This window comes from Capsicum annuum, chromosome 3 (genome assembly GCF_002878395.1).
Source record: "Capsicum annuum cultivar UCD-10X-F1 chromosome 3, UCD10Xv1.1, whole genome shotgun sequence".
Taxonomy (NCBI): Eukaryota; Viridiplantae; Streptophyta; class Magnoliopsida; order Solanales; family Solanaceae; genus Capsicum; species Capsicum annuum.
The window spans coordinates 258,309,012-258,332,625 of record NC_061113.1 but is presented as its reverse complement, the minus strand read 5'-3'; the positions used below and the strand labels follow the sequence as shown (position 1 = coordinate 258,332,625).

The following is a 23,614-nucleotide window of genomic DNA, read 5'->3' as shown; positions in this document are numbered from 1 at the left end:
AAGAAAAAAGTGATAGATATAAAAGAGTTCTTTTCCACCAAAAATTCCTTATGTTCTTTGTTCCAAAGGAGATCCTTCTGAATTAAAACACTGAGGGTGTATTTGGTATGAAGGAAAATATTTTCCTATAAAATATTTTCTCGAAAAATAAGTTGATTTTTTATTTATTTTTCTATGTTTGGTTGGTGAATGAAAAATATTTTTCGAAAAATATTTTGTAGTGTTTGGTTGGTGAATGAAAAAATATTTTTCAAAAAATACATTTTAGTATTTAGCTAAAGCATAAAAATACATTTTTAAAAAATATTTTTTTTTGAAGAGAGGGTTGGTAGGTGGAGGGTGGCGTTGTCAAAATAGATAGTAAGAGCGATTAAGAGAATAGTTTTGGTTTCTTAAAAAATATTTTTTTTTCGGGGAGGGGGGGGAGGGGGGGCTAGTATGGGGGGGGGGTAGGGTAAGGGAGTAAGAGTGAGGTAAGAAAAAAAAATTGAAATATTTTTTTGGAATGGGGGTGGGGGTCGGGGTAGGAGAATGACGGTGGGATATGGAAAAAATTAAAAAATTTTAAAAAATAAATTTAAATTTTTTCTTTTTTGGGATGAGGGAGGAAGTTGGTAGGGTGGTCGGGTAGGGGAGGTAAGAAAAAAGTTTGAATTTAAAAAACAAAAACAAAAAAATTAGAAAGGGGAAGGGAGTAGGGTTTTGGGTTTTAGGTAGGGGGTGAAGTAAGAAAAAATAATTAAAATATTTTTTTTAATCGGGGTGGTAGGAGGCGGGGTGGGGATGGGGGTGGGGGATTGAGGGTCGAAGTAGGAATGAGTGATTTTGAGAGTTGTGTGAATATTTCAACTTAAAGTGAGGTTGAAAGAGAGTTTTGAAAAATATTTTTCTTACTTTGTTTTTTTTTTTTAAAGGGAAGTCATTTTTGAAAAATAAGTTAATTTGAAAATCATTTTTTAAAATCTTTAAGCCAACCAAACATGAGAAAATTGAAAAACATTTTCGAGAAAATGTTTTCCTTTCATACCAAACACACCCAATTCAAATAAGGTAGAAAATTCCTAAATTCCATTTTCTAGTTCAAGTTCCAAATTTGAAGGCTGAAGCCAAGAAATAATTAGTGTATGTAACCTGCAGTAGTAGGTAAGTTGGTGAATATTGGCTTTGGCTTTTCCAACTCCTATATATACTCCTCCCTTGTCCATCTTTTCCATCAACTTGAAATCACTCACTACTTTCATTTTCCTCTTATAATATATAAAAGTAAGAGTATGCCATCGGAATCCGGCAAAGTCGTCTGTGTCACCGGCGCCGGAGGTTTCATTGCTTCTTGGCTTGTTAAAATCCTCCTACAAAAAGGCTACACTGTTAGAGGAACCGTTAGAAATCCTGGTAAATCTTCAATTTTTGTACAATATTCATGATACATTTTTGTATACTCTTAAACTATCATATAAAGTTGCACGAGTAGACACATATGCTATGTTGCAAATCTCGTGATTTGACACGTAGAATGCGTGCATCTCACGCAATTTGTCAGGTTGGATGTTTATGTGCTTACTTGTGCACAAGAGGACGTAAATGTGAGCTTAAACCAATTGTTAAAAGGACACATTTACGTATTATGCCCATTTCCAAATTAATGATATTTTATTTGATTATTATGATTTTGTATTCAGATGATCCCAAAAATAGTCACTTGAGAGAACTTGAAGGTGCAAAAGAGAGACTGACACTGTGTAGAGCTGATCTTCTGGACTACCAAAGTTTGAGAGAAGCAATCTATGGCTGTGATGGAGTCTTCCACACTGCTTCTCCTGTCACTGATGATCCAGTAAGTATAATTCATGTTGATGGAGATAAATTACATAAATTAAACAACAAAACCCTCAAATATTTCAAAAAATTATTCTAATAAGATACTGTTTAGAATTAAAGCCATTTGAATTGCTTCATTGTTAGGATTGTTTACAGCCACTCAAGCTAGTGGCGTAGGAGTCTTCCTTTCTTTTTCTGATGGTGGTTGATTGAGATTTATGAAAAAGACAGGAGGGAAGAGATTGAAATATAGAATACTGTTTCCGTGATGTTTTAAACCTCTAAATCTGATTACTGCTACTTTATGTTGTTATTTAATACTAAGGCTATCGTGAAAAAAAAAATTACTATAACTTTGATTTGTTAAAATAGACAAGTAAAATGAAACATCTATTCACTTTCGTAAATAGTGGGCCCACGTCTATAACCACAGTTGATCATTAGCTAACACGTTGAAGGTGTGCTGGAAAAGTTGCTTTAGCTTTCAGTTTCCCACTAATACGTTCATCCAAGTTTGAAATATGTATGTTCTTTGTACACCAGTATGTAATGCTTCTTCTTCATTTTGGTCCTTTATATTTATTTTTGGTGAAGGAACAAATGGTGGAGCCAGCAGTAATTGGGACTAAGAATGTGATAACAGCAGCTGCAGAAGCCAAAGTTGGAAGGGTTGTGTTTACTTCGTCAATTGGTGCGGTCTACATGGACCCCGATAGGGCCACCGAGAAAGTTGTGGACGAGACTTGCTGGAGTGATCTCGACTTCTGCAAGAATACTAAGGTCTTTTAAGAAACTAAAATCACTGATGCGCGTGTCCTTCATATAGTTGATTTCAATTTGTTTGACATGTTTTTCAAAAACGGCTTTGCAGAATTGGTACTGCTATGGGAAAATGGTGGCGGAGAAAACGGCGTGGGATGAGGCAAGGGAAAAAGGAGTGGATTTGGTCGTGATCAACCCAGTGTTGGTGCTTGGACCACTGCTCCAGCCAACAGTGAATGCAAGTGTTCTTCACATACTAAAGTACCTAACTGGCTCTGCCAAAACATATGCCAATTCAGTTCAGGCATATGTTCATGTTAAGGATGTTGCACTTGCCCACATACTTGTCTACGAGACTCGTTCTGCATCTGGCCGCTATATCTGTGCTGAGAGCGTGCTTCATCGCGGCGACGTGGTCGAAATCCTTGCCAAGTTCTTCCCGGAGTATCCCATCCCCACCAAGTAATTATCCTCATATCTTTCAGCAAATTTTAACCATTATTTGAACTAACTTTGGTGCTTAGAGTACGCGCACTACAAATAAAAAACTTGAACAGTAAAATTCATCGCTAATCCTATTTAACTACATGTTAGGCGTAGCTTCGTTGCTTGCTTGTTGGCACGTTACAAACATTCCTGCAGTTTCAATCCTCGGGATTTAATTCATATGCAAACTTCGGTACCAATTAATGAAGATGCTCCATATCTAAGATTCTTTATGCCTAAAAAAGGGAACTTTCTTCTGTTTGAAATTATGACGTGTTAGTAGGTTATTGACCAAACAAATATAAAAGATAAATAAAAGTATACCCTCACTACCCATTCACAAACATTCAAGTATGTTTCTAGCAATATGTCTGGACTTGGATTTGCCTCACCTACAAAACATCAAATCTTGTCTGGTCCCAGCCACTTCTTCCTTTCACTTTACCTTTATTAGCATGATCTAGAGACATCTTTAGTGTCGACAATAGTGGGAGGGGACATATTTTCTTAGTAATTTAAATCATCTGTAACGATTATTAAACTGAAATAGATACGTCATTGTTAGCAATGATTAGTAGTAATGTGTCAGTAATCGTGTTTCTAGAATAGATTACAACAACATACCCAGTGCATTCCCACGTAGTGGGGTCTTGGGAGGGTAAAGTGTACGCAGATCATACCACGTAAAAGTAGAGAGGCTGTTTCCAGTTTCCGATAGACCCCCGGCTCAGGATTTCTAGAACAGATTATCATAATTAAATGTATTATTATTTATTCAGGTGCTCAGACGAGACGAGGCCTAGGGCAAAACCGTACAAATTCTCGAACCAAAAGCTGAAGGACTTGGGCTTGGAGTTTACGCCTGTGAAACAATGCTTATATGAGACAGTGAAGAGTCTGCAGGAGAAGGGTCACCTTCCACTTCCTACTCAAAATGACGAATCTATTCGAGTGATTAGTAGTAATTAATGAATTAATTATCCTCTCTTGCTCTTAATTAAACAAATGAAGGGGAAAAAAAAGGCATACTTATTATTTGTTATGCTCCGTTTAATTACTATATGTCCTTATTATGTGAAATGCTTTGTAGTAATGTTCCTATTGTTGTTAGTTGTTACTACTTGTAATCCAGTTCTTGTGGTACGTGTATACTATTATTGTTGAAATGCCACCAAGTGATACCAGAGGGGTTATTTCTTTACTGATTTACAGCGTTCATTAATTCTTTCATCTTGCTATTTTGGAACTGTTCAATGAACACATGGTATCAAACATCTCTCAACAATATTGCCTAGGTAAATTGATTACCATAGATGACTATCTCTAGCAGCTTAGAAACATTTATATTATCAACTTTTTATTTTTATAGCCTAGTAAATCTTACCAACTAATTGAGATTTAAAGCTCTGTATTATTGCATTTATATGCGTGCAGTACCAAGTACCAACTTTACATTAGACAAAAAGTAATTACTACCCCAACAGATTTGAAACTGAAACGTATATAGTCTATTGATTGATTGATTGATATCCTCCTAAACCTAATATATTAAACTCCCCACCTAAACTATGCTAAGTTCCTATAATTAACACCCAAATTACAATAATGTTTGCTGTAATTACACCTCGAACCAAAATCTAATGGGAGATTGTTTGTTTTTTTTGGGTTTCCATCCGGTATTTGATGCCGGTATTGGAGCCCTGACTAATCCGGATCGCGTGTTGCAGGGCCCATAAAGATGACAGCGCTCCCAACAAAGTTTTCTCCATACCCAGGGTCGAACCCTCGACCTCTGGTTAAGGGTGTTGTTGCTCCATCCACTGCACCACAATTCATGTTGGTCTAACAGTTTGTAATAAGCTTGCCCAAAACTAGTCTATTTTAAAAATAAAAAAAAAAAATCTCTACCAAATCTAATGTTCTAAACAAAAATAAGAAAAAATAATAAAGAAAAAACAAGAAGCTGAAATTATTTTCACTTTTCCTTTTTCTCTTATCTGCTAAAAAGAAACCACTTAGACGCATTAGGATAGTAATCGATTTATGCCAAAAATTATAGTTTAGGGCAAATAAATACTTAGAAAAGTTTAGATGTACAAGTTACATGTTAGGCCAAATTAGGAAGCTAGTAATTATTAAGCCTAGACATTATTACTTTCAAATATAATATACAGGAGGGTTAAAATTTATATGCACTTGGTGTATATATTAATTCAATTCATGCATGTCATGTGTTTAAATTTAGAGTTCATGTTACTTAATCATGATTAATTAATATATATTTTACTTAATCTAATTACTTAACCTTTATAAAGAACATTAATTTGGTGTATACACCGAATGCGTGTAAGTTTAGCCATCGTACAAATAATAAAGTGATATGATTAGCGTGTCGAACCCATCGAAACTTGCGATTAACCATCAACTAAATTAAACTATTAATGTTAATAATCTAAACAAGAAATAATAACCATAATTATAATTAAGAACCAGCTAAAATTAAAAAAGAAAACCAAACAGTGAACTCTAACCATTAGAATTTAGAAAGACGAGAGTAGGAGGGTAGGCCGGTTAGACTACTGTAATCTATGCGCGCCTATAAAAAAAGTCGCAAAAAGCAATGAATGTGATGATTCCTTTCTATTAGAGTGTGTAACTATAACTATATAGATCAATCAGCATATTTTAATTGGCTTGGCCTCGTACATTACAAAGACTTTAGGCATCATTAAATTACCACACAGCAGTTACAAGTCACAAGTCACCTATTATAACCTCAGAAGTCAGAAGTAAGAGTAAGAAGAACATGAGGACTAGATAAGTTGAAATTGCAGAACCTCATATTAAGCAAAGTTTTTGGCCAATTAATTATTGGAAAATGAAATATGAACACGTTGTGGGACTTAATTTTTGTGTACAGATAGGATAATCCAAACAAGTAAGAAAGAAAATCAAGACTTTTCAAACTCTAATATTGTAGTTACAATCATCATCATCATCATAATTAATCAACAAATTAAAAGAGGTGAATATGATTGAAGCAAAATGTCAAACAAGCACGTCTAAGTTGAAATAACGTACCAAAGATTCCTATGCAGAATGTTGATTGTTGCCTCACTTTCTGCAGTAAAAGTAGGAATAGTTGCTGGACATTATCCAGTTTTTTAGCCATCTTCTCAACTTAGTTTAGCTGCTGTTTTTTAGGTGTTAATGGTTCAATTTTTTTTGAATGTGATGATCATGGAATCATGTACAAGTAGTTGCTTAATTAGAGGATTTGATTGTTGCAATTTTTTCTATTTAAGTACAATTTCAGTTTAATGAAAAAAGTAGCTTTCTAGCAACAAATTCTTTCTCTGTTTCTTGCCTTTGTTCTGTTTCTAAGAGTGAATTTATCTTAGAACTCTAACAAATGGGTATCAAAGCTCTCTTCTTGAGGGACCTGCATTTGAGGGAAATATATCTTTCTCTTCTTGTTTTTTTCTTTTATGGATTCAGAGACTCCTTTTACTGCACTAGCACCACCAGTCTTCAAAGGTGAAGGCTATCATGTCTGGGCAGCAAGAATGGAGGCACACATGGAGGCAAATGATCTGTGGGAAGCTGTCGAGGAGGACTATGAAGTTCCTCCCTTGCCTGAAAATCCAACCATGGCGCAGATTAGGAATCACAAGGAAAAGAAAACAAGAAAATCAAAGGCTAGAGCAACGTTATTCGCTGCAGTCTCATCTGAAATCTTTGTCAGGATTATGACATTAAAATTGGCTGTTGAGGTCTGGAATTTCTTAAAGAAAGAATATGAAGGAGATGAACGGATCAAAGGTATGCGTACTCTTAACTTGATCCGAGAATTTGAACTTCAGAAGATGCAGGATTCAGAGACAATCAAAGAGTATTCTGATAGATTACTCAACATTGCAAACAATGTAAGATTACTTGGCTCTGAATTTCCTAATTCTAGATTGGTTCAAAAAATTGTCATAACAGTTACCGAAAGATTTGAAACAACTATTTCCTTGCTGGAAAATTCTAAGGATCTGTCACAGATTAGTTTGGCGAAACTATTGAATGCTTTACAGGCACAAGAACAGAGAAGACTAATGAGGTCTGAAAGATCTGTTGAGGGTGCACTACCTGAAAAAGTTCAATCAAACCAGGGAGACAAAGAAAAGAAGAAGCAGAACAAGAAGGAAAACTCAAGTTCTCATTCTCCTGGGATCAACAAGGGAACGAAACGTGATTTTCCTCATTGCAAGCATTGTGGAAAGAAGGGTCATCCACCGTTCAAATGCTGGAGAAGGCCAGACCAACAGTGTGAAAAATGTCAGCAGATGGGACATCATCAGAAGGTTTGCAAAAACACTTAGCAAACTAATGCTGCACAGCTAGCTAATCAGGAAGATGAAGAACAACACTTTGTAGCGACATGTTTGGCAACTAGCTGCTCGAGTGACAAGTAGCTTATTGACAGTGGTTGCACAAACCACATGACTTTTGATCGTGATCTCTTCAAGGAGTTGGATACTTCAGTAATTTTCAAAGTACAAGTTGGTAATGGAGACTACATTCCTGCCGAAGGCAAAGGTACTGTGGAAATGAAATGCTCCTCAGGTATAAAACTTATCAAAGATGTGTTTTTTGTACCTAATATTAGTCATAGTTTGTTGAGTGTTGGGCAGATGCTTGAGAATGGTTTCAGACTTCTCTTTGAAACCAATTACTGTCAAATCAAGGATGAAGATGGCAGAAACTTATTCAAGGTAATGATGAAGGGAAGAATCTTTACATTGGATCTTTTATATCATGAGCAAAAAGTTTATTCTGCAACTAAAGTTAATGCACAAGTTTGGCACAAAAGACTCGAACATTTCAACCATGCTGCTATAATGAACTCTCAAAAGAAAGATCTGGTTCGAGGGCTACCTAATCCTAAAGCCGAAATTCCAGATTTCAAAACTTGCCAATTTGGCAAGCAAGCAAGACTTCCTTTCAAAAAAGCAACCTGGAGAGCCACTGAAAAGTTAAAATTAATCCAAACAGATCTATCGGGTCCTCACCGAACTCCGTCACTCAAAGGGAGTAAGTATTACATAGTTTTCATTTATGACTATACGAGAATGTGTTGGATTTATTTTCTCAGGTTCAAGTTAGAGGTTGCCACTATCTTCTGGAAATTCAAGTAGTGGATTGAAACTCAAAGTGGTTGTAAAATTCAATCATTAAGGTCCAACAATGGCAAGGAGTATACATCTGATCAATTCAATACATTTTGTGAAGAATCCAAAATTGAACACCAACTCACTGCTCTATATACTCCACAGCAAAATGGAGTTAGTGAGAGGAAGAATCGTACCATAATGGAGATGGCATGATGGTTTTTGCATGAGAAGTGTTTGCCAAAAGAGTATTGGGCAGAAGCTGCTCATACATCAGTCTTTCTACTCAACAGGCTTCCAATAAAAGCATTAGAAGGGAAGACACTATTTGAAATCTGGTATAGGTATACACCTTCTTTAAAAAATCTCAAAGTGTTTGGATGTTTGTGCTTTACTTATGTGCCACAGAGTAAAAGAGATAAGCTTGATAAAAAGTCAGAAGCTGGAATATTCGTGGGTTATAGAACTGTTTCTAAGGCTTACAGAGTTTTCCAACCTCATATAAGAAAAATTCTGGTAAGTAGAGATGTTCATTTCATGGAGGATGAAAAATGGAACTCGAAAGAAGCAGAACCGGTGCTATTTCCAGATCAAAGTAAAATACCCCAGTTGAAAGAAGATGAATTGGTGAATGATGTTCCGGTGAGAGGCACAAGTTCACTCTTTGATATCTATTAGAGATGCAACATGGTTGTTCTTGAGCCAACAAATATTTGCGAAGTAAAAAAAGATCCAAAATTGAGAGTTGCAATGAAGGAAGAACTCACCATGATTGAGAAGAACCAGACTTGAAAATTTGTGAAAAGACCTAAAGACAGGAAAGTCATAGGAGTGAAGTGGATTTTATATTTAACAAAACAAGACAAAAATTTATAAATGGAAAAAAACAAATATAATAAAAATAATATTAAAACTATTAATTTATTTATTAAAATTTATAAAAGAAAACATATATTTTTAATTTTTATATTATTTAAAATTAGAATAAAAATAAAAACAAAAGCCAAAATAATGTGTGATTAAATATAAAAATATAATATATTTAATATCGATAAACAAGTTAAAATTTAGGAAGGATCAAAACTCACGTTTCTACATTTTTGCCCCTCTTTGTATGAAATTTCGAAGAGTTTTCATACAAAGAAGTAGACAAGATATGATTTTTTAATCCTCTGATTATTTGAAAAATAAGAATAAAATAAACTTAAAATTAAAATAAAAGAAAAATGTGACCGAGTCCTTGTTTTGGACATTCTACCTATTCCGGGTTATAAGGAAATCAGGTCACGAGTAGTTCAAAAGTAATTTGGTTAGAGAAAAAGTTAAAGTTGAGTAAGATTTCGTTGAGTTTTCGATTGACGACTTCTGCTTTTACATTCAACTGACTAATAAAAATCAAAAATGAAAAATACAAGTAAAAATTCCAATCTCTAGAATCTTGATTCAAGCCTTCGCGACTTGAATTTGAAAATTCACCCTATTCTTCGGGCGGGCTCCTATACTTTCTTTTTATTCACCCTGTTCTTTAGGCGGGCTCCTGAAATTACAATTTCTTCATCCTATTCTTCAGGCGGGCTCCTGAACTTCCTTTTCTTCACTCTGTTCTTCAACGGGCTCCTCGACTCAAAGCAAATTGTGAAAAAGAAAAATAACATCTCATTCTTCAGGAGGGTCCTGGATATAAAATAAATTCCCATTCTTCAGGAGAGTCCTGAGCATAAAATAAATTCTCATTCTTCAGGAGGGTCCTGTCCCATTCTTCAGGAGAGTCCTGAGCATAAAATAAATTCTCATTCTTCAAGAGGGTCCTGTCCCATTCTTCAGGAGGGTCCTAAGCACAAAATAAATTCTCATTCTTCAGGAGAGTCCTGTCCCATTCTTTAGGAGGTCCTGAGCATAAAATAAATTCCCATTCTTTAGGAGGGTTTTGTCCCATTCTTCAGGAGGGTTCTGAGCATAAAATAAATTTCCATTCTTCAGGAGGGTCCTGTCCCATTCTTCAGAAGGGTCCTATCCCATTCTTCAGGAGGATCCTGAGCACAAAATAAATTCTCATTCTCCTGAAGGGTCTTGTCCCATTCTTCAGAAGGGTCCTGAGCATAAAATAAATTCTCATTCTTCAGGAGGGTCCTGAACAAAAATAAATTTCCATACAACACACATAAAATTTTTGCCCCAGTTTGTACTGGAAAAATTTATGTGTCACTGAATCTTAATATATGTTGCAAAGAATAAAGTTTACCATGACCAAGATCCAGTATCGGATGCAGTAACCATGTTTCTTGCATTGAGAGAAGTGTGAAATCGCATTCTTTATCTAAAAACAATTATTTCATATCTGTTCCAAACAAAGAAAAATTGTGAGCTTTAAAACATGTGGCGGTTGGTTTGTGGCATTTGGCTTTTGAAGTGGCCGCTCTCGCACTTGCCATGCTCAACTCTTTTTCAATCCCTGATAATATTAATTGAATTGTTATACTTCTGACTCAGAATTCTAACTACTGAGATCCTCAACTCAAATTATGTTTCTGTTGTATGATGCTTCTGAGTTTAGCTTCCAATACATCCCTTAGATCTTTACGAGTTTAAAATGGTCAAATAACAATTATCTTGAGTACCTTACTTTTACTTTGAAATGTTATCTCTGTGCATCAACCCTTTGTCTTGCTTTGTACCCTTAAAGGAGTTGGTAGAGAGTTTGGAGTCCTTTCTCACTCGACCTAACGTGAATTTGACTCAAAAGACAATAAAAAATTTTCGTTTGATAACAAGGACACAAAAATTCAAAAAAATAAAATAAAAAGAAAAAGACAAAAGGCATCTCTTTTTCAAAACAAAGAGAAAACTTATCTGAATGTGGAAACTGATTCTGGTAATTATGACATGCATTTTGAATCAAACAACCAGACCTACCCACACCAATCATTACAACTTTTGTCCACTTATTGAGCTTGCAATTAAGTTAATCTTGAACTTATTCCTTCTTGATAACAACCTTTCTTCGGCTACTGGCACCTCAATGGGTTTTTGCCAACGAGCCTATGTCCTTTTCATTTCTATCTCAGCTCACAGTCGTCTTATGGTGTTCGAAAGGGTTTCAACCAATAAGACTCTCTCATTTTCATTTTTTTATTTTTTTTTTTAAAAAATCCAAAATATGAAATATTATGCACTCATAACATGTTTAACCTTGACATTCTCAAAGATTGATCCGAAGGTCTTTCTTTGGTTGTAACTTGACTTTTGGATAGGGTTAGAAAGAAAGGTCGGCATGAGGCTCAAAAATTTATATAACATTGGGTGAAACATACAACTTTTGGAATCGATTCTTTTAAGAAAATAAATTTTTACCCCAGTTTCATTTCATTCTGGGTAATTTAAATTTTCTTCTGGTTAGACCGAACCCCAAAGTGGGGCTGCCTACATATCTTGTCATAGCAAGAATCAGGTCAAACGTAGTTCAGGAAACATCATTCTTTTGTTTGATTTTGAATTTTTGATTGATTTCTTCTTCTTCTTCTTCTTATTCTTTTAATATATATTTTTTCAACTTTTTTTTTCTCAATTTTTTTTTCTGACTTTAATTTAATTCCAAAAGAGGGTACGAAGAAAAATAAAAGCTCAAAGGGGTAAGCAAAGGTTGATATATTAATCGGATAGTAGAACAAAATGCCTTCATCATCTCAAATCTTTAAAAATGTAAGTACAAAACATACATAACATAATTGTACATGAATATCATACATAATATCTTTTCACTGCATCAGCATTGACCGATATTTCCTCCATTTTGCCTTCTACATCAGTCAGATATAACGCGTCATTAGGTAACACTTTCTTCACCTTGAATGGTCCATGCCAATTAGGAGAAAATTTGTATTTAGCTTCAATCTGATGAGGAAGGATGCGTCTTAGTACTAACTGACCAACTTTAAAATGTCTATGAAGCACCTTTTTGTTATATGCTCGTGCCATTCTCTTCTGGTATTGTTGTCCATGACATACTGATGTCAATCTTTTTTCATCAATCAAGCTTAATTGCTCCAAACGAGTCTTGACCCATTGGTTATCATCAATTTCAGCTTCCACAACTACTCGAAGAGATGGAATCTCAATCTCTGCAGGTATAACTGCTTCAGTTCCATACACTAACAAGTAAGGAGTTGCACCAATTGAAGTTCGAACTGTAGTACGATAACCCAATAAAGAAAAAGGTAACTTTTCATGCCATTTTTGGAAACCCTACACCATCTTACAGAGTATTTTCTTTAGGTCTCGGTGGCAGCTTCTATAGCCCCATTTGCCTTTGGGTGATAAGAAATAGAATTTCAATGCATAATCTTAAATTGTTGGCACACTTCTTGCATCAAATAACTGTTGAGATTGCAGCATTATGGTGACAATTATCTTCAGAATACCAAACCGACAAATAATGTTGGAGTGAATAAAATCAACCATTGTTTTCTTGGTCACTGACTTGAAAGTCATTGCTTCCACCCACTTCGTGAAATAATCAATGGCTACTAAGATGAACCTATGTCCATTCGAGGCCTTCGATTCAATTGGTCCAATTATGTCCATTCCCCAAGCCATAAAAGGCTATGGAGCAGTTATTGTATGCAACTCATATGGAGGAAAATGTATCAAATCTCCATGTACCTAGCATTCATGACATTTACGAACGAAATTGATGGAATCTCGTTCCATAGTGAGCCAATAATAACCCGCTCGGAGTATTTTCTTTGCCAAAATATACCCACTCATGTGTGGTCCACAAATCCCAGAATGTACTTCAGTCATGATTTTTGAAGCTTCTTTAGCATCTGCACACCTCAGAAGTCCCAAATCAGGAGTCCTCTTATACAAGATTCCTCCACTTAAGAAAAATCCACTAGACCAACGTCGAATGGTTCTTTTTTGATTACCATCAACATGTACAGGATATTTCCCAGGCTGAATATATTCTTTGATATCATAGAACCACGGCTCCCCATCAAGTTCTTCGTCAACCACATTGCAATATGCATGTTGATCATGAATTTGTATATGCAAAAGGTCAATATAAGTTTTGTTGGAATGTTGAAGCATCAAAGATAAGGTCATCAAAGTATCAACAATCTTATTATGAGCTCTGGGAATGTGTTTGAACTTCACTAATACAAATCTTTGACAAAGATCTTGCAAATAACCTCTATATGGTAGGAGTTTTGAATCACGAGTCTCCCAATCTCCTTGGATTTAGTGGACTAATAAATCTGAATTTCTTAATACCAACAGTTCTTGGACCCCTATGTCAATGCCTAATCTCAATCCCAGAATGCAAGCTTCGTATTCCGCCATATTATTGGTACAGTAGAATCAAAGTTGGGCTGTTATAGGATAATATTGTCCTGATTCAGAAATAAGAACTGCTCCTATCCCTACTCCTTTTACATTAGCAGCTCCATCAAAGAATAAATTCCAGCCTCAATAGAAACTATCAGAAATAATCTCATCAATACACAAAACTTCTTCATCTGAAAAATAAATCTTCAATGGCTCATACTCCTCATCAATAGGATTTTCAGCCAAATAATCCACTAAAGCTTGAGCTTTCATTGCAGTTTGCATCACATAGACAATATCAAACCCTGTGAACAACATCTGCCATTTTGCTAGTCTTCCTGTGGGCATGGGCTTCTAAAAAATGTATTTTAAAGGATCCATATGAGAGATGACGTAAGTAGTATAAGATGACAAGTAATGCTTCATCTTTTGTGCTACCCAAGTTAAGGCGTAGCACGACTTCTCAAGAAGAGTGTACTTAGCCTCATAAGTGGTAAACTTTTTACTGAGGTAGTAGATGGCTTGTTCTTTTCTGCCCGTGACATCATGTTGACCCAATACACAGCCAAAAGAATTGTCTAACATAGACATGTACAATATCAAGGGTCTGCCTAGCTCTGGAGGAATCAAAATAGGCGGATTTAACAAGTACCTCTTAATTCTATCAAATGCCTCTTGTCATTCTTCAGTCCATTCAACTTTAGCATTCTTCTTCAATAACCTGAATATTGGCTCATTGGTTGTTGTAAGCTGAGCAATGAATCTACTGATATAATTCAACCTTCCAAGTAAGCTCATCACCTCTGTTTTATTTTTTGGTAGAGGCAGATCTTGAATAGCTTTTATTTTTTAAGGATCTAACTCAATGACACGTCAGCTGACTATAAAACCCAAGAGTTTTCCTGATGGAACTCCAAATACACATTTTGCTGGGTTAAGTTTGAGATCATACCTCCGAAGCCTTTCAAAGAATTTTCTCAAATCTTTGACATGATCAGATTGCTCTCTCGACTTAATGATCACGTTGTCCACATAAACGTCAATCTCTTTGTGCATCATGTCATGAAACATTATGGCCATTGCCCTCATGTAAGTTTCCCCAGCACTCTTTAGTCCAAAAGGCATGACTCGATAATAATATGTCACTCATGGCATAATAAATGATGCCTTTTCTGCATCTTCTAGATCCATAATAATCTGGTGATACCCCGTATAACAATCCTCAAAAGACGCAAGATCATGTTTGACACAATTGTCTAACAAAATATGAATATTGGGAAGTGGAAAACTATCTTTTGGACTTGCTTTATTTAAATCACGACAATCAACTCACATCCGAACTTTGTCGTCCTTCTTTAAAATAGGGACAATATTTGCCAACCAAGTAGGATATTGGGCCACTCGAATGACTTTAGCCTCAAGTTGTTTCATAATTTCCTCTTTGATTTTTACACTCATGTCAGTTTTGACCTTTCTTAGCTTTTTCTTAACAAAAGGAAAAGCAGGATCAATTGGCAACTTGTGAACTACCAAATCAGTGCTCAAACCAGGCATATCATCATAAGACCACGCAAAGATGTCTTTATACTCATGCAAAGCTTCAATTATAGCTTTCTTTTGTTGTGGTTGAACATGTACACTTATCTTAGTCTCCCTAATATTTCCATGATCTCCTAAATAGATTGCCTCAGTTTCTTCCAAATTGGGATTTGTCTTATTCTCAAACTGTTTGAAATCTTTGCTTATATCCTCAAATGTTTCTCCTTCATCGTATTCAACTTCTTTATTCATTATTTCATAATTAGATTGGGTTTTTAAATCTGATTGATAATTCTTCATACATGTCATATCATTAGAATCGGCATAGAAAGAACTGTATGATAGAAAATAAATAAATAAAAATCAGACTCAAAATAAAACAAAGGGAAACTACGCTTTATTAAAAACATAAATAGAAAGAGTTTTAACCTGAAATACCAATTAAAGATCTGAATTACAATACTAGAACGATTCAAATTACAGAAGGAGAGACAAACAAACTACTAAGACTTGAAAGAAAAACAAAAAAGCTACCAAGACTCCTTCATAGTAGGGAGAGAAGTGGTCTCCCAATTGTTAATCTGGACATCAGGGCCGACAAACTACACATCTGCATTACTAGTACCTTCCCCAATTTCAACCATATCAGCTTCAATGAACATATTCTGAAAAAGTTCAATCAACTCTGTATCATCATCATTCATTGATTCTGCAGCAAGTAACTTGGAGGATCCAACAACACTAAATTTGATGAAAGACTCGTAAAGTGACGGTATCGACTTGGTAAGTGACCATGAATCTTTCTTATGCTTTTTAGCCTTCTTTATATCTACAGCAGTAGGCTCGTATCCCAAACCAAAAGTACCAAAGTTCTCATAGAGGTTTACCGGATGAAATATGCCTTGCAAAAACATCTCTAAACATTTTCCTGGTTCAAAACCATGCTTCAACATTTCATTCACTATCATAACAGATGCAGAGGACAATTGTGGTCTTGCGATGAGATTCCCCTCGAGGATATGCTCAACAGTCACTACCTCAGAAGCTTGATGAATTAACACATTATCTGCAGTATCTTCTTCGATGGTGGAAACGAAGTAGTCTTTATACATGGATAATCTCTTTCACCATGAACAATTATTTTTTGCCTATCGTATTCAAAGTTGACTATTTGATGTAATGTTGATGCGGCTGCTTTAGCCCTATGAATCCATGGCCTTTCCAATAACATATTATATGAAGTTTCAATGTTCAGCACTTGGAAATCCATAGCAAACTCCACAGGTCCAATTGTCAATATGAATTCTATTTCACCAATGGCATCATTTTTTGATCCGTCAAAACCTTGGACACATACGTTATTAGGTCGAATCCTTTCCACATTAACCTTCAACTTTTGAAAAGTTGACATAGGACAAATGTTAGCGCCTGATCCTCCATCAATTAACACTCGAGTGACGATGGAATATTCACATTTCACAAAAATGTACAGACCTTTGTTATGCTCAGTACCTTCCATAAGCAATTCATCATCTGAGAAAGTAATTTTATTTGCTTCAAGGATCCTTCCAAATACTTTTTCCAACTGATTCACTCTAATCTCACTGGGAACACATGCTTCATTAAGAATCTTTATTATAGACTTACGGTGTTCCTCTGAATGTACCAATAAAGACAACAAAGAAATTTCCTCTTCAGCTGTTTTACAACAGAATGTTCTGGCAATTTCATTTTCTTTAAGAATTCTTCAGCTTCTTCATCAGTGACAGGCTTCTTGACTGTCATTCATTCTTCACCGCCTTGTTTATTCTTTCTTAACTCTACTGGGAGCATAACATCTTTAAGATCGAGTTAATCCCCCTACTTCATCTACATCTTCAGTCACTTCTTTCTCCCTGTGCATCACCACAACGCGATCATAATTTCAAGGGACAGCCTTGGTATCAACCATAGACAGCTATGACACTGGTTTAATAACAATAGGAGCTATGGGAGCTCCTTTTATGATTAAAAGAGGCTTATTGGATCTTCTGGGAACAATAAGCTTTGGTATTACTTGACTTGACCCAATATTTTCTAAAATATATTTCCGCACCACCAAGGGAACATTCGATGATTTGGGTTTTGTTATCACCACCTCTACTTTTGCAAGCTTTTCTTTCATCAAATGTACAGTATTTGCTGATTCTTTCGAATCAGTTTTAATTTGAATGATCGGCTTGAAGAATATTACAGCATCTTCATCATTAGGTATCACTTCGAGCATGTTTGTTTCATTATGATTTGGCAGCGGATTTTGATTGACATTTGGAGCGTCTGGACTTTCTACCATGATCTGTTGGGTGTTAATTAGCTCTTGAATGACTCTTTTCTGATACCAATATTTTTTGTGTCATACCCTGGGGAATCAAAACAGTATTCACACCTTTTAGAATAATCCATATTCTTCGTAGAAGGATTCGAGATCCTTCTCTCAATTGGGTTAAGTATATTCATTTTCCTCAACCTATGAAATAAACTGGTGTAAGATATTCCAATAGGAGTGAAATTATCTTTGACCATATTATCCCTTTTGAAGTCTGCTCTAGGCCGAAAATTAGACCTGGGAGGGCCTCTTTGAGCTTGTGGTATCGGTGGATGATTTTTTATGGTTGGTGCACGTCATTGCAGGTAAGAAGGAGCCCAAACATATGGTTGTGCATTGTAAATGGAATATTGAGGGGATGGAATGAAACATAATGAATTTTATGCGTATGGTTGACTCATACCTCTCCAGTTTTATTGTGAACCTGGCACAACAGTTGCTACATCCTCTTTCCTTTTCTTTTCCCTGAAACTTCCTGCACAACTTTGAATTGCCTGCGTTGTTGCTTTTAAAGTAGCCTGGCTAATAATCTTTCCTGACTTGATTCTATTCTCTACCATCTCTCCAACTTTGAAAACTTCGGCAAATGTGCTTCCGATAGTAAAAAGCAAATGATGGAAATAATCAGGTTCATGTGCTTGCAGAAAAATATCAATCATTTCAGATTCTTTTATCGATGATTTGACTCTTGAAGCTTGCTCTGCATCTGACGGCATATTCTCGAAAACTTTTGGTCATCTTTTTTCTCATGTTAGCAAGCGTAGTGCGATCTGGCACTATCTCAATGTTATATTAAAATTGTTGAATAAAATCTCGAGCCATATCATCCTATACATGCCAACGGGAAATGTCTTGATCAATGAACCATTCAGAAGCTATTCCTACTAGGCTTTCTCCAAAGTAAGCCATCAATAATTCCTTTTTTCCTCCTGCGCCCCTTAATTGATTACAGAACTTCTTCAAGTGAGCCACAGGATCTCCATGACCTTCATATTTATCAAACTTTGGTATTTTGAACCCTATCGTCAAATGGACATCAGGAAACATACACAAATCCTTGTATGAAACACTTTTTGGTCCCCCTAATCCTTGCATATTTCTCATACTATGCTCCAAGCTTCTAACTTTTCTAGCCATCTCCTCTTATTCCTCATTCTTAGAAATCTTCTCAATCACGATAGGAGTATCGCATTGATGAACATGATAATGTGGATTTTGAGATTTGAAAGTCATTTCAGGAGGATACAACATATCATGACTTGGTTTTCCCATATTCTTCGGTACTGTCGGTTGAGTACCCGCGGTAGCTGGTGCTACGAAAGTAAAAAGTAGGTTATTTACGACAGACGGATTCGGTGGGTGCATGGTAGAAGTACTAGCAACTCCAGACATAATAGCAAATGGGCCAAATCTTGGTGGGTAAAATGGATCACTAGTTTGAGCTGGGTCAGAATTTGGATCATTTGAAGTTGAAAGTCCAGGGATTGAAGAAGGCGGGGCTTGTTCATTCAACCAAGATTGGTACATCTCCGCCATCTGTTGTTTCAATGACTTTATTTCTTCCATTGATGTTATTTCCTGTGAAATTAACTGATTCTGCTCTTCTTCACTGTCAGACCCTATACCTTCTCTGGGGGTCATTTTTCTTTTACCTTTGTATCTTGTATTATACGGATGTGATGCCGGTTTAAACCACAAACCAATCACCAATTACTTTATCTTTTTGTTACCAAGTAGCAAATGGGTAAATGTTATATTTTAACACATTATAATGCCAAGTTATATGTCATGCTTCTATATGCATTTTCCAACCTATCATGGAAGGCTTTGTGTTTCATCTCGGCTTTTCTAGGCATATTTTTTCCAAATTTATGATCGAGCCCTTTGGAAGGTTGCCTACGTATCATGCCAGGACATGAATCAGATCTTGCGTAGTTCGGAAAAAATTTAACAAAATGATTGTTTTGTCTCCTTTTGTTACTATTTTTTATTAAAGAAAATAAATAAAGTAAGTAAAGTAAAATATGTAATATATATGAAAATAAATAGTCAGCTTCATTACATTACATAATATAAATACGACAACATAACTGACCCAACTCCTAAGATAAAACCTACCAACTGACATTTGACAAATAAAACCAAAAAACATAACATCTAAACAAGAAGTTTAAAAACTGAAAAGGAAAAATTATGATTAAAAAAAAAACTATCTATTCAAGGAGACTTTGGCTTAATATGTCCTCCCAAACTCAAATATATGTCCTCTAATGAAGCAGTGACACATTGTGCAAAAGTTGGAACTTGAGCCAAAAAGTCTTCACGATCCAATTGCTGATAATCCAAACTCATTCTGGCAGTATCCTGTACTACACGATGGACCTTCCCTCGAAGGAAACTGAAGGCCTAATCCCATTCATGGGCCTGTCGATCTCGGAAATCAACCATCTCTTTTGCACGCTGTTCACGAACAAAAGCAACCTCCAACTGTTCTCGCAATAATCCTTTTTCACGGATCCATTGAGATCTCTCTCGATCAAATAATTCTTGCATATTATTTTCAACTTCTTGCAGTTGCTGATGGCGAGATGTGGCAAGTTCTGCAATGTGTGACCCCCTAGCGGTAGCCAGTTTGATTTGTCCCCGAAGTGCAACCTCAATAGCTATTGATTTAGCTTTCTCTTCAGCAAATTCCCTTTGTTGTTCGTCTATTTTTGCCCTGGCATTCTCTAATTCTGTTCTCAAAGCTTGGTTGGCCTCATGATGTTCTCGCATGGCTCTTTCAATTTCTATCCTGATTGCAGCCTCCTGATCTATAGGTCCCCTAACCGATCTTTCTGGTCTGACTGGCGGACTCAATTATTCTTCAAACCATTCACGATAATCTGGGTGCACTTCTCCTTTCTCACGCTCTATGACCATCGTTTCAATCCCCATGATACGGCAACCCTCCCAAATCTGCTGGGCCAATTTCTCTGAAAGTGGGATCTCTGGTCTGACCTCAAATACAAACTCGGTCATATTTTTCGTAATGGCAATTATTTGACGTCTTCCTAGTTGACGTAAAACTCTCAATGGAACATACGGTTGAACACCCCGAATACCCATTAATAATAACAACGGCCGAATGACAGAATTGTGTATGACTTGTCTCCAAGGGAACCAAGGGAGATTCTAAGTGATTTTATCTGCTGTCAGAGAACGAAAAAGCTTATCCCAATCTCTAACTCCTTTTGGCCATTTATATTTCTCTAACCTCTCTTTGTAATCTTTGATGCAATTGAATCTTTACGGATTAAATCTTGCCATTGTAGGACGTCGGTAGAGATGCTCCATAATCCACATCTGTAACAAGATATTACATCCCACAAAAAAACTCTTTCCTTTATGACAAACAGTCAAAGCACGGTAGATATCTGCCAGGATCATTGGCACCATAGTGTAATCTTTCTTAATCAGTATCTTTACCACTCCTGCTAAACGAATGTTAATTTTTTGTTCTCTCCTTGGGAAAACCATAGTGCCTAAAAAAGCTACCATGAATGCAAATCGTCTGTGAACCTTCCAGGCCTCAAAATTCTCCTTATTACAGAGCTGCTTACCGTACTTTTTGAACCCCTCTTGCCTTCCGTATCTATCGTACAAAAAATGCAAGGAAACCCAACCTTTTTTCATCGATTCTTCTTTTGAATTCCTTATGTTCATGAGTTTGCAAAATTTGTTTATCGAAATGAGTCTCGGGGCTATAAGTTTCTTTCGATGTATATCCCCATATCCAACATAGGTCGCTATCTCCTTTACAGTAGGAGTCAACTCAAAATCCAAAAAATGAAACACATTGTTCTTTGAGGCCCAGAAGGTTAGTAACACATCAATCACCTCCCTATTAGGTTTTATTGTCATAATACTCGTCAAAAAAAACCAAATACTTATGTATCTCGTCATAATCGAATGTATCCATTTCGTTCCACCATAACCAAAGCTGCAAAGGGGTAAATCCATAACCTGAAGCGGTACACTCCCATCTCTCTTTCTCTTTGGACGCTTTCCACGAACATGGGTAGACATTTTATACCTATTGACAAGGACATGAAATTAATAAATGTCTAGATTTAGGCTGAAATTAATTCATTAATTTTTTAAAAGAATTTTTTAACTTGACTTCAGAACTATGACTGATAATATATTTAGAAAAAACATTTATTTAAGTTGACTCTTATAAAAAAAAAATTGCAATAACAGACCTCTAGATAATTTTAACTATATATTTGGAGACAATACCCCCTAAATACCCTTAAGAGAACAAAAAATGACTCAGAAATAGAATGTTTTATGTATGAAGTTCTATAAAATTTTTAGTCTCACGACCCCTAAAGGTTCAGGACTGTTAAAACATATGTTTACATATGTTATTACTTTACAAAAATTCAGCTTACGACCTCTAAAGGTTCAGGCTATTATGATTTTTATGTTAAGATTAATTTTTAAAAAATAAAAAGAAAAGTAAAATAAAGATAATAATATTCATCAAAATAATCATTTTTCTTCTTATTATTATTTTTCAAAAATACCCTTCAATAAATTTGTGAATAAATATATTATTATTATTTTTCAAATAAATGGTCGTATCCTGGGTAAGACTTCCTACGTATCTCACTAAAAAGTGAGAATCAGACTCTCGTAGTTCATGAAGATTGTAAAAACTATGTTGATGTATATTTAAAAATTTTCCTTATTTAAAAATAAAATTTTTCTTTCAAAAATGATTTAACTAAATTTGAGGATAAATTAATCTCTCGCATTTCATAATTGCCTAAAGACGGTCTACAAATAAATAGCTTTCCAAGCAAATGTCAAAGAGCATGTAGGATACACATGTTGGTCTTTATAAATTAAGTCACCTGTCCTAGACAGACCCGGCCCCTGTGCCGAGTCCTGCTAAGTCAAATGCATATGATGCAAATAAAGTGGCACTTAATAGGGATAATTAGATTCTGAGTTTTCAGTCCTTCTAAGTTAAAACCTAATAATGATAGGTGTTTAGACTGGCTTACCCGAGCGGACACTCGAGCCGGGGAGGGACAACTTGGTCGGTAGCAGGGCAACCTTCGTTGTCAATCCGAACCCCACCTAACATGTGTGACTATATCCTTCACCAGGTGCCTTGACACTCCAGCTATCTCAAAAAGAAAGTGGGATGCATATGTTGCATTCCCACTATCCTATTTCAGAGACTCAAAGGGGTACGCGAAAGAAGACAATATATAATATAGTTCAAATAATATCAAAGCGGTAAATGAGCAACAAGTAGTACATAAGGCCAACAAACACAATATCAAAATAATTAAAGCAAGTAAAAGCCAATATCCAAAGCTCGAATTCTAGTTTTTCCCCAGCAGAGTCGCCAGAGATGTCACACTCCTTTTTCGCCCGAAGGATTGAGTTCGAAGGGTTTTTTTAATTAAAGTGACAGTTTTAAATAGGAATTAATTTATTTACAGAGTCGCCACTTGGAATTGAGTTTTGGTGTTCCAAGTCACCTTTTTGAATCCCTAATCAAAAGGAAATGACTCTTTGTTGGTCTGCGAAAATAGAAGACGGGGTAAGGAATTCTGTTGACCGAAGGAAAGGTGTGAGGCACCCCTCGAGTCCCGTGGTTCTAACACGTTCGCTTTTATTGATTTATCTTGTCTTAAATTACTTTTAATAAATTATGTTAAGGCCTAAATCGCTCATTTTTAATATCTAAAAATTTTGTCTAAAAACTCTCGTATATTATTTCATATTAAATAAATCGGTGAAAGTTGAAAAATATTTATCAAGTTAATTTTAGTAAAATATTTACTAAGGTGTATTTTTTTTTTTACATCCTTATATTTTAAAATGTCTCGAAAAGATGCGCATACTGCATTCTTTATTGAGACAAAAAATTTAAACGTGCCTGAAATTTGTTTGATATTAAAACTTTGATAAACCTGGAGTGCTCTAAACCTTAAAAATAAACTAAAGCAATTTTATTTAAAATAATTTAATAAATAATTATTAATTTCTATTAGTGAATGAATAAAATATAACGGTATGCTAACTTTATTATGAACCTTTACAAAAAAAATACAGTGAAACCATGCGTATTATTTATTTATTAATATATATATATATATAT

At 35.5% G+C, this 23,614-nt stretch overlaps 1 protein-coding gene and 1 pseudogene across 1 annotated transcript; one reads left to right on the top strand and one right to left on the bottom strand.

Annotated features, from left to right (window-relative positions):
* Positions 1-16,039, bottom strand: part of LOC124896902 — a 39,797-nt pseudogene extending 23,758 nt beyond the window's left edge.
* On the top strand, positions 1,272-4,035 carry LOC107861980 (cinnamoyl-CoA reductase 1-like). Its single transcript, NM_001324825.1, has 5 exons — positions 1,272-1,392; positions 1,680-1,834; positions 2,413-2,598; positions 2,690-3,042; positions 3,846-4,035. The coding sequence occupies exons 1-5, from the start codon at positions 1,272-1,274 to the stop codon at positions 4,033-4,035; spliced, it is 1,005 nt and encodes a 334-aa protein (NP_001311754.1).
* Positions 16,040-23,614: the final 7,575 nt, after the last annotated feature.